Here is a 16,324-nt window from a genome sequence, read left to right on the forward strand (position 1 = left end):
GGAGCAGTGTCGGAGGGGGGGAGCAGTGTCGGAGGGGGGGAGCAGTGTCGGGAGCAGCGTCGGGGGGGAGCAGCGTCGGGGGGAGCAGTGTCGGGGGGGGGAGCAGCGTCGGGGGGGGGGAGCAGTGTCGGGGGGGGAGCAGTGTCGGGGGGGGGGGGAGCAGTGTCGGGGGGGGAGCAGTGTCGAGGGGGGGGGAGCAGTGTCGGGGGGGGGGGGAGCAGTGTCGGGGGGGGGAGCAGTGTCGGGGAGCAGTGTCGGGGGGGAGAGCAGTGTCCGGGGGGAGAACAGTGTCCGGGGGGAGAACAGTGTCCGGGGGGAGAGCAGTGTCGGGGGGGAGAGCAGTGTCGGGGGGGGAGAGCAGTGTCGGGGGGGGAGAGCAGTGTCGGGGGGGGAGAGCAGTGTCGGGGGGGGAGAGCAGTGTCGGGGGGAGAGCAGTGTCGGGGGGGGAGAGCAGTGTCGGGGGGGGAGAGCAGTGTCGGGGGGGGGAGAGCAGTGTCGGGGGGGGAGAGCAGTGTCGGGGGGGGGGAGAGCAGTGTCGGGGGGGGGAGAGCAGTGTCGGGGGGGGGAGAGCAGTGTCGGGGGGGAGAGCAGTGTCGGGGGGAGAGCAGTGTCGGGGGGGAGAGCAGTGTCGGGGGGGAGAGCAGTGTCGGGGGGGAGAGCAGTGTCGGGGGGGAGAGCAGTGTCGGGGGGGAGAGCAGTGTCGGGGGGGAGAGCAGTGTCGGGGGGGAGAGCAGTGTCGGGGGGGAGAGCAGTGTCGGGGGGGAGAGCAGTGTCGGGGGGGAGAGCAGTGTCGGGGGGGGGGGGAGCAGTGTCGGGAGCAGTGTCGGGAGCAGTGTCGGGAGAGGGAGCAGTGTCGGGGAGGGGGAGCAGTGTCGGAGGGGGGGAGCAGTGTCGGAGGGGGGGAGCAGTGTCGGAGGGGGGGAGCAGTGTCGGAGGGGGGGAGCAGTGTCGGAGGGGGGGAGCAGTGTCGGAGGGGGGGGAGCAGTGTCGGAGGGGGGGGAGCAGTGTCGGAGGGGGGGAGCAGTGTCGGAGGGGGGGAGCAGTGTCGGAGGGGAGAGCAGTGTCGGGGGGGGGGGGAGCAGTGTCGGGAGCAGTGTCGGGAGCAGTGTCGGGAGAGGGAGCAGTGTCGGAGGGGGGGAGCAGTGTCGGAGGGGGGGAGCAGTGTCGGAGGGGGGGAGCAGTGTCGGAGGGGGGGAGCAGTGTCGGAGGGGGGGAGCAGTGTCGGAGGGGGGGAGCAGTGTCGGAGGGGGGGAGCAGTGTCGGAGGGGGGGAGCAGTGTCGGAGGGGGGGAGCAGTGTCGGAGGGGGGGAGCAGTGTCGGAGGGGGGGAGCAGTGTCGGAGGGGGGGGAGCAGTGTCGGAGGGGGGGGAGCAGTGTCGGAGGGGGGGAGCAGTGTCGGGGGGGGGGGCAGTGTCGGGGGGAGCAGTATCGGGGGGGGGGAGCAGTGTCGGAGGGGGGGAGCAGTGTCGGAGGGGGGGAGCAGTGTCGGGGGGGAGAAGTGTCGGGGGGGGGAGCAGTGTCGGGGGGGAGCAGTGTCGGGGGGGGGAGCAGTGTCGGGGGGGGAGCAGTGTCGGGGGGGGAGCAGTGTCGGGGGGGGAGCAGTGTCGGGGGGGGAGCAGTGTCGGGGGGGGAGCAGTGTCGGGGGGGGGAGCAGTGTCGGGAGCAGTGTCGGGGGGGAGCGGTGTCGGGGGGGGAGCGGTGTCGGGGGGGAGCAGTGTCAGGGGAGGAGCAGCATCAGGGGGAGGAGCAGCGTCGGGAGGGAGGAGCAGCGTCGGGGGGGAGGAGCAGCGTCGGGGGGGGGGGAAGCAGCAGCGTCGGGGGGAAGCAGCAGCGTCGGGGGGAAGCAGCAGCGTCGGGGGGGGAGCAGCGTCGGGGGGGGGGAGCAGTGTCGGGGGGGGGGAGCAGTGTCGGGGGGGGGGGAGCAGTGTCGGGGGGGGGGGGAGCAGTGTCGGGGGGGGGGGAGCAGTGTCGGGGGGGGGGAGCAGTGTCGGGAGCAGTGTCGGAAGCAGCGTCGGGGGGGAGAGCAGTGTCCGGGGGGGGGGGGAGCAGTGTCGGGGGGGGAGCAGTGTCTGGGGAGGGTGAGCAGTGTCGGGGAGGGGGAGCAGTGTCGGAGGGGGGAGCAGTGTCGGAGGGGGGGAGCAGTGTCGGAGGGGGGGAGCAGTGTCGGAGGGGGGGAGCAGTGTCGGAGGGGGGGAGCAGTGTCGGAGGGGGGGAGCAGTGTCGGAGGGGGGGAGCAGTGTCGGGGGGAAACAGTGTCGGGGGGAAACAGTGTCGGGGGGAAACAGTGTCGGGGGGAAACAGTGTCGGGGGGAAGCAGTGTCGGGGGGGGGAGAGGAGAGCAGCACTGAGGGTAAAGAGCAGCGTAGAGGGCGGGAGGAGCCAAAATTGAGCAGTGACAGGGAAAGAGGAGAGACAAAAACAACCGTGCGACAGGCGCCTGCTTCGGCTCTTAAACATTGTTACTGGTTCCAATTAACATTGTTGTCCGTCCTCCCAGCGCTAATATAACACTGCACATACAGTACTATATGAGCAGACTGGCGCATGACTATTACAAAAATAAGTTCCCTCCTGTTGGAAACTATTTACCAATACAAAAAGGATGGTCTTGTATTTTTACCAACATAGAAATGGATCTATGGATTATATAAATACACAAAGCAATTTTGAATTAAAATGAAAGTCATAATTTTCAGCTTGTGCCGTTTAGCATTAAGGTTTCCAGAAACTTCAATTGTACACCCAGTGTATCAGATTGAGTTTGTGGGAGCATCAATAAGAAGTGTGTAGGACTCAAATAATGCACATACAATATTACATGTTTATCACATTGTGTTAATCCCAAATTGCACCATTTTTGCATAGAGACAATACTGATAACTGACTGCCATTATTGTGTAAGCCTGGTGTAAAAATCAAAAAGAAACAACTGCACTGAATCTTACATTACTTCGTGTTTAATAAACAGAGGAGTATCAACACATGTATATTTGCCTGCAGAGACCTCCGGGAACATGCTGTACTAGTGAGCGTGGGACAAGAGATTACCAATTATCTACCAGGGCGTTAGTCACATTTCAATTTTAACTAAAAGTGCAGCCCACCGTACATCAAGGTGGATAAGCAGGACATATTAACATCAAATAACGTAGTATTACCGAAATAACTAGAACGCTTCATAGTTCTATAAACCAACTACAAGTACATACAAGAAAAGCACTTGTTGTAGTGTAATAAGACAGTAAAGCATTGCACTTGCAAACAAATTGCACGCACAGTATCTGTGTGCAGAACGAATGAAGCCCTGTTATAATGCATACACGTATTTCAGTTAGGGACGAACTGGAGAGAATAGATCAGGCCAAATTACATTTTAATATATTCCATTTTTTTCAGTTATAACAAATCCAGAGAGAAAAACACGAGTATTTACTGCTATGAGACGAATTCTCCTTACCATTGCATCATAGTGTAAGTAGTTCATGAAATATGCTGCCTCTCTGCCTTTGAAGTAGTTGAACCAGATGGTGCCCTGAAATTGGTCCCCGGCGTCCAGCAGTAATACATTTTCGTGGCTTTTACGGATCTCCTGGATCTTGGTGTATCTCCTGGCCACCCCAGCGTAGCAGTCCTGCGGGTTGCCACACTTTCCCGAGTCCTTGCTGGTCTGCTCCACCCGGGCGTGCACATCATTAGTGTGAAGGAGAGTTAGCTGGAAGGAGGCAGCCAGGGAGCAGGGCTGGCTGCAGAGAAGAAAGAGCAGCAAGAGTTGGAGCTCCATGTCTGCGATTTACAGGAGGTTCTTCTTCACTATGCGGTAGTTAACCAACCTCATACACTTCATCTTCTGGAGGTAGGAGGGGAGCCGTGTGAGAGAGAGAGAGGAGGATCCTGGGTCACCTATAGGAGGAGTCCAAGGCAGCTGCAAAAGAACTGGGCACATTTGGCTTCTTGGAGCAGCATGTAGAGCAGCTATACTCCATGAGTGAGGAGAGAAGGTCCTAACTTCTTGTGGATCATAAATGTGGTCTCAACGTTTTCAGGTGCAAATTTGATGCAAACCCCTCTCCCCCAAATATAATCAGGACCAAATTTTCAGCAGACAATCCATTTTCTTTCAATGGTACATATATTCCAAGACATGTGAATGTGCTCACAAGTGATATTCTTTAGTGAGTGAGTAGTCCGTCCGGGTTCCCCTCTTACCTCCAGGCTGCGGGAGGGGAACGGCTACAAGGACGACTGCAGTGGGGGTTGCGGTGTGCAGGGAAGTTGCGGCCGTATGCGGGTGCCGCCAGAGGGGTGAGCGGACCTGCCGGAGCAGGAAGAGCGCTCCGGAGCTCAGAGACAGATGCTTAAGCAGCGGCGGCCATTTAGGGAACAGCTTGCGCATGCGCAGAGGCTTTGCAAGAGCGACGGCCATCTTCTATATTGCTCCGCAGGGGAACTACATCTCTCAGGATCCCCTGGGGCAGCGCGGCTCAGCCAATAGGGCTGCGGCATTCACAGTAAGGAGAGAGAGGCAGTTTGGCGTGAAGGAGCTCTCGCTGGAGTCGAAGCAGGGACGCAGAGGGGTAAGGTCGTGTATGGAGGCAAGTGGCTCCCATTCTAGGCCAGATACCCTCTTTAGACCCAAGCTAGGGCCTGACTCATATCAGATTGTGTCTGCTACAGGGAAAGTTGTATTTACCTAATTTTTAGACCTGCTAAGGAACAGATGATTGTTATTATGTCCTGATATGTAAAATCATAGAATTCAAAAAGGGTGTACTTTCTTTTCACACAACTATATATACTGATTGGTGCACGGGAACGACAGGAGGGACCCTTGACCCTCCAACAACTATAAAGCAACAGAGGTAATGTTCCCAGCACTCAATGTGAATAAAAGGAAAAAAGCACTGGAATATGCCAAAATATATCAATTGTATTGAAAAATGTAAAATATAGGATAAACAATTAAAAGGATGCTACAACTATCCTAGGGAAAATCTATAAATACATAAGCCAATAACTGGCACGATGGGAGGGGAGGTATGTAGGGAAGGGAAAAACAAGGGAAAAATACAAAGGGAATAAGATAGCGACAATAAACTGCCTAACGGCAAAAGAGTGAATGTAATGAAGTGAAAAGGGGCAACGTTTTGGGGCAGGATGCCCCTTTCTCAGGCCTGATCCCACAGATCCTTTAAAAATGAACCTGTGGTACTTCCCTTAATGCCATACCACAAAATATCTCCCTCCCGTCTGTACAGAAATAATGCGCACAACTGAATAACATGAAGTTGTGCTTACATAGACAGGGAAATCTAAAAAGAGGAACACTAATTGTAAATATCAATGTGCCCACAAATTTTTTTAATGCTACAGCCAGTAATCCAATACATGTTAGATACTAACTGGAAAACCCTGTTATAATAATATAAACAGTCTCAGATAAGTCACACTGTTATAATCAGTTTAGTACAAATGTTAGAATATCTGAAGCAAACAATGAGATAATCTAAAGCAAAAAAGTGAGGCAGTACTACTTTTAAATCTTGCTAACCCCAAGGGAAATCCCAATAACTATGAAATAAATCAGCACTATACTGTAGCAAACAAAGAGATAAGCAGTAACAGGGTTACATGAGTAATATCTCAGCTCATACGTGTCACCAGTCTCTGGAGCTCAGGCCTTCTGGTAGCCAGACAGGTAAACGGCAGTACGGTAGTCCCTTTAGTCAGGGGGAAAGAGGGCAACATTTGGAAGCGCTGCTGAGATTCAGACCTGGGGTGCCCGACTCAGTAGTGCAAATTAAAGGAACAAAAATATACCATATTCTCCCCTTCCAAGAAACAGTTCCGCGACTGGGCCCTGGAGCTCAACGAGTCTCCCCGCCACGTGGTCGCGGTGGGGGACGTGCCATTTGACACCACCCCTCAAGAAGTCCTGGACAGACTTAGGTCCCTCCTTGGTTTTGCTAACATCCAGCAAATAGGCCAAAAGTGGGACCCCACTTTCCGCTGGAATATCCTCATCATGACGCACCCCAACCGGACGCTTACAGTTGCATGGGGCCTGCCGCAATCATACGGGTTTTTGTGGAGGGCATATACTCCTTGGCATAGCTGGATACTGGGTCACAGGTGACCATTGCGGGCCATGATCTGGGCTTATCTCATTTGGATACTACCCATGCTTCATAGAGGGATACTCTAGTAAAGCCAAGGCCCTCAACAACCTACTGTAGTGCCGACGGTTATTCTAACACAAACCAGTGGCAATCGCCAAAAAAACCCAGGTACATGCTGGGTACATGCTGGGTCTAGTTTAAGGCAAGTTTAAGGCATTTCTGCATTGACTAATGGCCCATCAGATTAACAGCGGGGGTCCCTGGCAGTCCCATTCAAACTGAATGGGACTGCAAGGGACCCCTGCTGTGTTAATCCGATGGGTCATTAATCAATGCAGAAATGCCTTAAACTTGCCTTAAACTAGCCAGGTTACACCCAGCACGTACCCAGCATGTAACCGGGTTAGTTTAAGGCAAGCTTTAGAATACTCGTTGTCTCATCTGTACCAAAGATCTACCCAGAGAAACCTTGGCAGAAGGCCGCTTCTCCACGAACCCCCTTCGGCGACAAGTGGACATCTGCCTGTGAAAAGGCCTTCACGGGACTCAAGAAAAGCCTGATGGAAGCCCCGGTCCTGGCTTATGCTGGTCTGGAGAAACCATACGCCCCGCATGTGGATGCCAGATTCAATGGGCTGGGAGCTGTATTACACCAGAAGTATCCGGCTGGCCTTCGCCCAGTGGCGTACGTGAGCCGAAGCATGACTCCCAGCGAGCAGAACTACCGGTTCACAAACTGGAGTTCCTCGCTGTTAAGTGGGCAGTAATTGAAAAACTCCACTGAGTACAACTACCTGTACGGAGTCTCCTTTGAAGTGAGAACAGACATCAACCCGTTGACAGATATCCTAACATGAGCCAAAGTGGATGCCACTGGCCACAGGTGGTTGGCTGCCCTATCCAATTATCAATTCACCCTGAAGTATAAGCTGGGGCCTTTAAACATGCCACCACCTATGGTATCAGCTGAACTGAACTCAGGGTTCCCTTCCACCTCCCTCCCTTCTTTCCTAATGTATCACGCCCCCCCCCCTCGAGCCTTTGTTCAGTGTGTTTATATGTGAAGTCATCTTGTCACATAAAAAGGTGCGGATGTGTTACAGAACAAATTGAAAGTGTTATAATGTATATCACAATGGCTGTACCTTTGAAAAGTGAATAAAATATAAAGTTGAAAAAAAAAAACATGCCCCCACCTACACAGTTGCAATCCTCATGAGAGAATGGGAAAAATTCCAAATAGAGCGTGGCCTCCTCTACCGGATAGTCACCTACCACAATCATCCAGACCGACAACAGATGGTTCTGCCCCGAAGCATGCAGTATGGTACTGGTATGGTACTACGACCCCGGCCTGATGACCACGGACATCTGGGGGTGGATAAGACCTTTGGGTTAGTGAGCCGATTCTTCTGGCCCAAGTGGGCCGATTCTTCTGGCCAAAGATGCGAGAGTACGTAGAACGGCATTGCCGGAAGTGTTTGAGGTGTATCCAGAGGAAGACTCTGCCCACTTGTGCAGCACCAATGGGCCATCTGAAAAGCTCTGGTCCCATGGACCTCGTCTGCATGGACTTCTTGTGCATCGAGCCCAACTCAAGAGGTATCGGCAATGTCCTGGTAGTGACAAATGACTACACTCGCTTCTCTGATGCATTCCCGACAAAGGACCAGAATGCTCTCACAGACGCCAATGTACAGTGGGAGAAGTATTTCATACATTATGATATGCCAAATCAGATAATCTCCAGGGGGAGACGCTCTCACAGAGAGATTTAACCAAACATTGCTAGATGTGCTAGGCACCCTAAAGGGCTTTCAAAAGGGTGAATGAAACGAGCACGTCAAAGCACTGGTGCCTACACCTGCGCCAGGCATAAATCTACAGGGTACACACCATACGTCATGATGTTCGGGCGAGAGGCACGACTGCCTGTGGATATCCGACTCTGAGTATCTACCGATGGGTAGCCAAAACGGCTCACTATGTGAAGCGACTTCAGGATAGCCTGCACCGCGCCCATCAGCTAGCGGAGAAGGCCTCAGCCCATCTAAATGCCTGCAACAAGCGAAGGTATGACCACAAGGTCCGATATCAGGAACTTCATCCTGGAGACGCTGTTCTCCTACGCAATTTAGGGATCCCCGGCAAACACATGCTGGCCGACCACTGGTGTGACGGGGTCTTCGAGGTAGAATCTCAAATGCCAGGCCTCCCGGTCTACCGCATACGAGACCCGGATGGCCGGGTAGAGGTTTGGCACAGAACCACTTGTTACCCATCCCGCAAGTGAGAGAAAATGATTGCGAAACAGAGACCAAAGTAACTGCGCCTGAGTCAGAAGAGTCCGCCGATACACCCGTTTCAGCAACCGAATCCACACAAGATCATTTAAAGGGCACCTCCACCAACTTCAATGGAAACTAGTGGGCACCTCCCGAAGTAGCACCAGGTAAAGTGCCCGCACCTCACATACCCTTACCAGTGGCTTTAACAAGCCGTCCACATGACCCACTAAGCCCGAACTTTGTACCACTCAGAGACTTTGTAGAGACTGGTTCACCCCTTTGCGAAGGGCAAAGGCCCCTGGACTATGATCAACTTTCCCCAGTGGGAAATAATGAAGAAGAGCCTTGCAGAAGCCAGTGAGTGAGATGCTTATGATTTGTTAGGGCCACCCCATTATGAGTCTCAGCAGCTGGCTAAGAGCAAGCTGGCCTCGGTTATCAACATGTTCGTTGAAATGTATAATATTGTTTAGAGTGCTGGTTGTGATAATTTTTATATATTACCCTACATTTTTATTATATAACTTCTCTGTGTTATGTTTTTCCCAAGCAGGGACGTTGGGGTCTCCAACAGGGGGAGGATGTTCCCTCTTACTTCCAGGCTGCGGGAGGGGAACGGCTACAACGGTGACTTCAGTGGGGGTTGCGGTGTGCAGGGAGGTTGTGGCTGTATGTGGGTGCCGCTAGAGGGGTGAGTGGACCCTCCGGGAGCAGGGAGAGCACTCCGGAGCTCAGAGGCGGACGTGTAAGAAGTGGCGGCCAATTGGGGGACAGCTTGCGCATTCGCAGAGGCTTTGCAAGGGCGGCGGCCATCTTCTATAGTGCGCCGCAGGGGAACTACATCTCCCAGGATCCTCTGGGGCAGCGCAGCTCAGCCAATAGGGCTGCAGCATTCACGGTGAGGAGAGAGAGGCAGTTTGGTGTGAAGGAGCTCACGCTGGAGTCGGAGCAGGGACGCAGAGGGTAAGGTAGTGTATGGGGACAAGTGGCTCCCATACAAGGCCAGATACCCCCTTTAGGCTCCAGCTAGGCCTCGACTCATATATTGTGGCTGCTACAGGGAAATCCCATAGCTAGAGACATTTCCCCAGTAGCTGCCTGTAGTTAGCATATAGTGCCAGTGAAGACGCAGCACGGTGACCTGCGGCTTGTGGTCTGGGACCAGACCACCACCGTATTATCAGAGACTATTATATGTGAGACCCTCCAGCGGGAGGTCACGCCACGCAGAGGCGGATGCTTTCGCGGACGATGACATCGCTGGATCAGCAGATCCCTGTTGCTAGTCGGTCGCACTGGGTACTGGAGTACCCGGCAGGTACCTCAACAAAGTGCACCAACAGTTCACGGGTAGCGCTACCATGCACACTTTTGGATGGGCCTTGACATTGGGAAAAAGGACATCTGAGTATTGGTGCCAAGTACACTTTGTACTGTGGGGACACTCATTTGGTGTATTAGGGTTTGGTGTGCTATATACTGTGTGGTACAGGTTGCCGTTATATATGTGTTCAGTAAAACCCGTTATTACATACTTGTGGTGTGATTACTGTTAGTATTGGTTCCTGTGTAGGGATCATCTCACTGCGCTGGGATCCCTCACAGGTGGAGGTGCTGCACCAAGGCAAACAATTGACACCCCAGGCTCCCAGTGGTGGAGACTAATGCCTTCTGGTAGCCAGACAGGTAAACAGCAGTACCGCTGGTCCCTTTAGTCAGGGGGAAAGAGGACTACATATGTACGTATGTATAATTTTTTATCAATCTGGTGCTGTATGTACTAAGTTTCCATATACAAATGCTCTCCCACTGGACACAATCCCTCCTTCCTCTTGACAGCCCTTTACTAAATTAATGTCAGGAGGTTGGGGAAGTGTGATCTTTACTTGCACTACATAAATACATCTGTAACAGGGGAGTAATCCCTGTTTAAGTAATGTGCCTTTAATCTAGCAGTGTGGTGGTTAACTGCTGGTAGTATATTAATAAACACCACCTGCCTGATTTAGATTGCTTACAAAAGCCTTTCTGTTGAGACAGGAAGTGACTCCTTAGCTCTGACTGAGAGCTGAATTTTGGAGATAGAGCAGTGTTCTTGAGTCTCCCAGGAGAGACTGACCAAGAGAACACATATCTCTGGAGCTGACCTTTCTTGAGCTCTGCACAGCATAGCTGATTGCAAGACACCAAATAAGACTTCTAAACCTGGATGCTGATTTTCTGTGCACGCACGGGTGCGGTTCCAGGAGAGCAGAGAAGCTTACTCTACAGCAGCTAACAGATAAGACTTTCATTATTAAGAGACTGCTTATATCTGCTTATTTCATGCTATATGTTTTGGGGCTGCTAGACATGCTTGACTTAGGGAGTTGTGAATTAATTGCATGGTATTTTCACTAGAGATACTCCCAAGTGAATAGAAGCTTTGTTCCCCCCTGTGTTTGGATGATTTCTTGATGAAAAGGAAAAGGCACAATAAAGCCTTATTATAATTTCACCTTATAAAAGTCTCCACTTGTGTACCCCTGTGAAGTCCGTCTACATATGGTGTCAGAAGTGGGATGAGAGGTGTCTTTGTAGTTAAAAAGGACCGGAGATTTTTATGTGAAATTTTTTTTGTTATGCTTTTTGCCTACAAACAGTCTGAGCAACTTAGAAAAAAAAAACCTCTGCAGCAGAGATTAAAGGGATATACATCACTGAAACTCACACTGCATTGAAACTTACAAAACCACAGATGGACTCTTTGCCCCAATCCCAAGAGGAGAGAGACTGCTGAAACAGCTAATCCTTATTTGCCTATCACAAAGTGTAATATGGTCATTGAAATAGGGGTTTTGCCTTCCAGCCATAGTCCGGGTTCAAGAAGTGAGTCAGCCCTTAAAAGGGATAGGTGTTTGTTGTTTTCGAAAGTTTCGCTGAAGCAGTAAATACAGATGGTGACCCACGAGCGGTAATGATTTCGCAAATAAAGGTTGCCACACTGCATAGGGCTTACCTCTGTGAACGTCCGTCTACAACATCTCATAGGGGAAGTCATTTCAGTTTCAGCTATAGCTATGAAGCTACACTGTTTTATTTTTGCTACTTTCAGATACCACAAAAGCCCAGTGTAACTTGCTGTACTCCATACTCCAAACAAAGTTTTTATAGCTCAAAAATAATTCCTGTTTTACTGTACTGGCCAGTGTTTCTGCTCCTACTAGAGGAATCACAATGGCCACCATAACATGCGGGTCTTCTGGGCCAATAGGAAGCCACAATGTCGCTGTGAGAGCTACACATATCACAATTCAGGTCCACAGTACCTCTCATTTGAGTGCTGTAAAAAAAAAACCCAATAGGTAAAATAAGCAGGAATACTGCCTTAATCTACGGAGATACTAATTTTCATATTTATTGTTGTGCTGACCCAGAGGAAGGCAAATAAAAACCACAGGAAAATATTTGACAATACTGTAGCTGCATGTCTTATAAAGGGACATTTCTTTTCCCTTACTCTAGTAACAGCAAACAGATTCCTCCCTGGATCAACATCCATATTATTGTAGCCATGCCTGGTTTGGCTACCAGTCTGTCCTCTTTGTCATGTAAACCCTGGTAACAGTGCAGGCAGTGACAGGACCAATCCTGGGTTTTCCCCAAAGAAGCAGCTCCCTTGAGTGACAGAGGAGGAGGTGGGACTAGGCCTGTGTTCTGCCCAATCCTGGGCTCAGATCTTGTACTTTCCCCCTTTGTAATAAGGGAGTTGCACTTCCTAAATTTAAGCAGAGCCTCTCCCAGCATGAGAGAGGCTGGTAACACACAGAGGTGTCGAGCATTGACATCTCTGTTCCTCTTCCCCTTAGGGGAGAGTGAGTGATACCATTCCCCTGACTCTAGTAGAGAGTTAGGGAAGAGTAAGGACTGGATCTGGATGCCTCAAGCCACAGAGTTGTATGTCCAGGGACCATCCAGACGTTGAAGACCAGTGTGAGCTGTATTGGGCAGAAGCCTGTATTATACTCTGCTGAAGCAGAGGAATAAAGAAGTTCCAGTTTAATATACTCCAGCCTAGTATGCAATCTTTCTGGGGGGAGTGGAGTTATTCTTCTGCAGGAGATTGCCTTCATACATCTGGAGCCTGCAGCAGATGGAGGCGGTGTACCATCAGAGATAGAAACCGGTAATGTACCCCAGAAGCCTGTCCTGTTCTCCCCAACAACATCATCTGAGACTCAGATCTACTGTGAGCCAGCAGGTATGCACCACTATACACTGTGTAATGGCAGAATCTCCCAGAGGGTGTGGGAAACACTGTTACACTATATTTAACTTATTTGGCATATTCCTGTATACTGTACCTATCGTTTCTAAATAAATATCAAAACCTTTCTTAAATATATCTATTGAATCTGTCAGCACAGTCTCCATGGGTAGTAGATTCAACATTTTAACTGCCCTTACTGTAAATAAACCTTTCATTTGCTGCTGGTGGATTATTGGAATAAATTAGATTTTAGGGGCAAATATTATGAAACAAATGCAAAAATGGTAGAGAATATTATTTCTTTATAAAATGTTTTACCAGCACAGTAAGGCCCTGCTTTTCGGCGCCCCGCCGATATGGCGATACCGAGAAGGCTGCCATGTCTGCACATGTGCAGAATGGGAAAGTTAGAAGTCGCGCATGTGCAGAACATTTGGTTGCCGAGGGTGCACATGAGCAGAACGGGTGGTTGTTGATGGTGCGCACGCGTAGAAGGAGGAATTGCCAGTTTGCGCATGCGCACATGCCAAAAATCACCGGTTCCGCTTTCTGCTGATTTTTGCTTTGTGATGGGCCCTTAGAACGGAACCTGCTGCATACCAGGGGCCCTCCTGTAATACATTGAGTTACCTCTCGTTTTAAAGTATGTCCTGGGCACAGAGTTATTATGACAAATACATGGTTACAAATACATAGTTACATTAAATGAACAGGGTATACATTATATACAATACATTGCATGCAGTTAGAGAAGATGTATATTATAGGTGTATGTAACTGTTACAGACCAGATTGAAATGTGAGACAGCTTTTGTTTTGAAAGAACGTACACTGGTGGTGGCTGTGAGAGTCTCCGGTAGATTGTTCCAGTTTTGGGGTGCACGGTAAGAGAAGGAGGTGCGGCTGGATTCTTTGTTGAACCTTTATTCTGGCCCAAGCCCACTGTGGCAAGTGAGTAGGATCAGGTAGCTAAACTCATCTACTTTAAATGCACACAGAGGGGGCTATGCACAAAGCAGTGATAACTGTTTTTAAGTGAGATAAATGCCTTTATGGTGCAATATTGCGTGCAGCGCGATTCACAAAGCAAAGATAACACTGCAGTATCGCGCTTAACAGGCTTTTTATCATCAAAACACAGTCATTGCTAAAAAAAATTGCGCCATAAATTGCGCCATAAAGCATTTATCTCACTTAAAAACACTTATCACTGCTTTGTGCATAGCCCCCAGAGTCCTTCTATTTTCTGTAACTTTTATTGGAAGGGGTATACAGAGGGTATAAAATAACTGGTAGGTAACATTTGTGCGGAGAAGGTAAAAAGGAACACCTTTTCAAGGGGAACAGTGAAAGATACGTCTTACTCACTATTGCTGCTGGTTGTAAAGAAAGCGTGCTTTCCTGTCCAAATAGGAACAAGACAGGGGGTATACCAACTAGCAGGGGATAGCAGGTGAGGATAGCCAAACCATCTCCGGTTTGAGCAGAGTGGGGTTGCCAAGGCAACAGGCTGGGAAGCCACAAGGGAAAGCAACAATGTTGCAATTTACACCGAGGAGTGCCGGAAGCCTAAGAATAGAGATAATATGCAATCTGATTCCAGGACAGTTACAGACCAGATTTAAATGTGAGACAGCTTCAGTTTTGAAAGAATTTAGACTGATGGCGGATTTGAGAGTCTCTTGTAGACTGTTCCAATTGTGGGGTACACGGTAAGAGGAGCAGCCGGATACGTTGTTGAACCCTGGGACCTGGGATCTTTTGGAGTCAGATCTCAGATGATAAGTGCTGCATGTGGTAGGGGTGAGGAGCTTGTTCAGATAGATGGGTAGCTTGCCCAGAAATTATTTGATGGCGAGACAGGAAAGATGAACTTTGCCCCTAGACTTAAGTGATGACCTCTCGAGCTTTTAGAGCATTTGCAGTGTTGTAGTTACATTGAGGACAAAGCGGCATATTAAATTGTAGAGGGTATCAAGTTTGCTAAGGTGAGTTTGGGGTGCCGAGTCGTATACTATGTCCTTATAACACCTACAGATGCAGTGGCCGTTATTCGAACAAATCACGAATCCTGTTTCGTGCGCTCTGCTGTATTCCACACTGTATTCACGCCGCCTTCACGCTGCCTTCACGCTGCCAGGCACCGCGGTTTACCGCGGTTGATCTGTTTTAATTTAATGTTTTCAGATTTCTTTGAATAATAAATAATACATATAGAATAAATGATTTACATTTTATATTTTTGGGGTTTCTTAACAGAGACATACTGTACACATGTGCGGAAAAAATATTTAACATTCGGAGAAGAAGCGATGTTTTATTTTTGTATTACTCCTTTTCCCTTTATTATCCTGTACAAATACAACACTTAATTCGTACACAATACTTTTGTTATGTGTACTCATATTATTAATCTGTGTATGACTAAGGAGCCTCAGAAAGGACACCTGTCCCATGTACACCATTCAGTATGAACTCGTAACGTTAATCTTCAAATTACAATTACACACACACATTTGCAGAACTGTACGGCAATAAAAGACAGGTTGAATTGCTATTAGATTTTTAAGACAACAACTCACTATCGCCCGCTTGAGTTTCTCGACGGTATTGCAGACCGCGCTAAAATGCAATTTTCTGAACCCGATAAAAACCTGAGTCAACACGTGTCTTAAGGCGGTACGGTTGGAAAACATCACGCGCCATCACATGTGTATTCCGAGGTATACACCGCGTTAAGTGTTCGAATAACGGCCGCTGCATCTGTATTATCAACAGGAATGTAATGAGGCTCAAAATGCTAAAAAACATTACTTATTGTTGCATTTTTCGGATATCTTTGGTTACAGCTTTAGTTAAAGTTAGTTAGTAAAGCCTTATTTATTCTTACAATGCTTCTTAAGTAAAGTTTGCTCCTTATTAGTTTTGTTTATGAATGATTAACCTGAGGCAATGGGAGCATGTGGTGATTTCAAAGTCTATGTCCTTTCAAGACTTCAGCTGTCTCACATTTGAATCTTTTCCGTTACTGTTAAATACGCCCATAACGTATATTGTCTCTAACTGTCCATGAAATGTCTGTAAATATAATGTAAAACCTCTGTTCATTTAAGGTAACCCTGTATTGTCCCCATAACTCTGTACCCAGGACAGACCGGTACTTGAAAAAGAGAGGTAACTCTCAATGTATTGTAGCACCCTTGCTAATTTTGCCCTAGTCAGTCCTGGTCTCTGCAGGCAGTGTGGGGGTTAATCCTTTGCAGGCTTAAGGCCTCGATCAAACAGGCTGCTACACGGACAAGCGTTTGCGAGCCTCTGTCTGCTGGACGATGTGTGAACATCTCCAGCAGACAGAATGACGCGTTTGGGGTCGTAACTTATAAAAAAAAAAAAGTGTGTGTGTGCGAAGTGCACGGGACGTGGCTGCTGCCTGAAATTTCTACTTCAGTTGAAAGCTTGAGTTGCAGCCGCGACAACGCTGCACTTCGCCGCCGGGGGTCGTTTTCTGTTTGAAAACTCCCAGAGAACACAGCGAAAGAGTGGTGAACGTGCACGCGCGCGTCGCATCGCGTTCTGTTTGAGTGAGACCTTAGTTGTCACACATTTTGTGTGTTTAATGTTCCATTTTAAAGGTCGGTGTCTGGCACCGCCTTTATTCCAGAAGTTGCTAGA

The 16,324-nt window shown here is 49.5% G+C and overlaps 1 protein-coding gene across 2 annotated transcripts in view; it reads right to left on the reverse strand.

Moving 5' to 3' along the window:
• The window catches only part of NT5E (5'-nucleotidase ecto), a 93,135-nt gene extending 89,248 nt beyond the window's left edge, over window positions 1-3,887 (reverse strand). Inside the window, exon 1 of one of the 2 annotated variants that reach the window (XM_075597892.1) lies at window positions 3,457-3,887. In XM_075597892.1, the coding sequence (XP_075454007.1) occupies window positions 3,457-3,780 (324 nt within the window). In that variant the 5' untranslated portion in view covers window positions 3,781-3,887. The remainder of the gene's footprint in view (window positions 1-3,456) is intronic. The other variant, XM_075597891.1, reaches the window with a different exon arrangement.
• Window positions 3,888-16,324: the final 12,437 nt, after the last annotated feature.

The sequence above is a fragment of the Ascaphus truei genome, chromosome 4 (assembly GCF_040206685.1).
Source record: "Ascaphus truei isolate aAscTru1 chromosome 4, aAscTru1.hap1, whole genome shotgun sequence".
Lineage (NCBI taxonomy): Eukaryota > Metazoa > Chordata > Amphibia > Anura > Ascaphidae > Ascaphus > Ascaphus truei.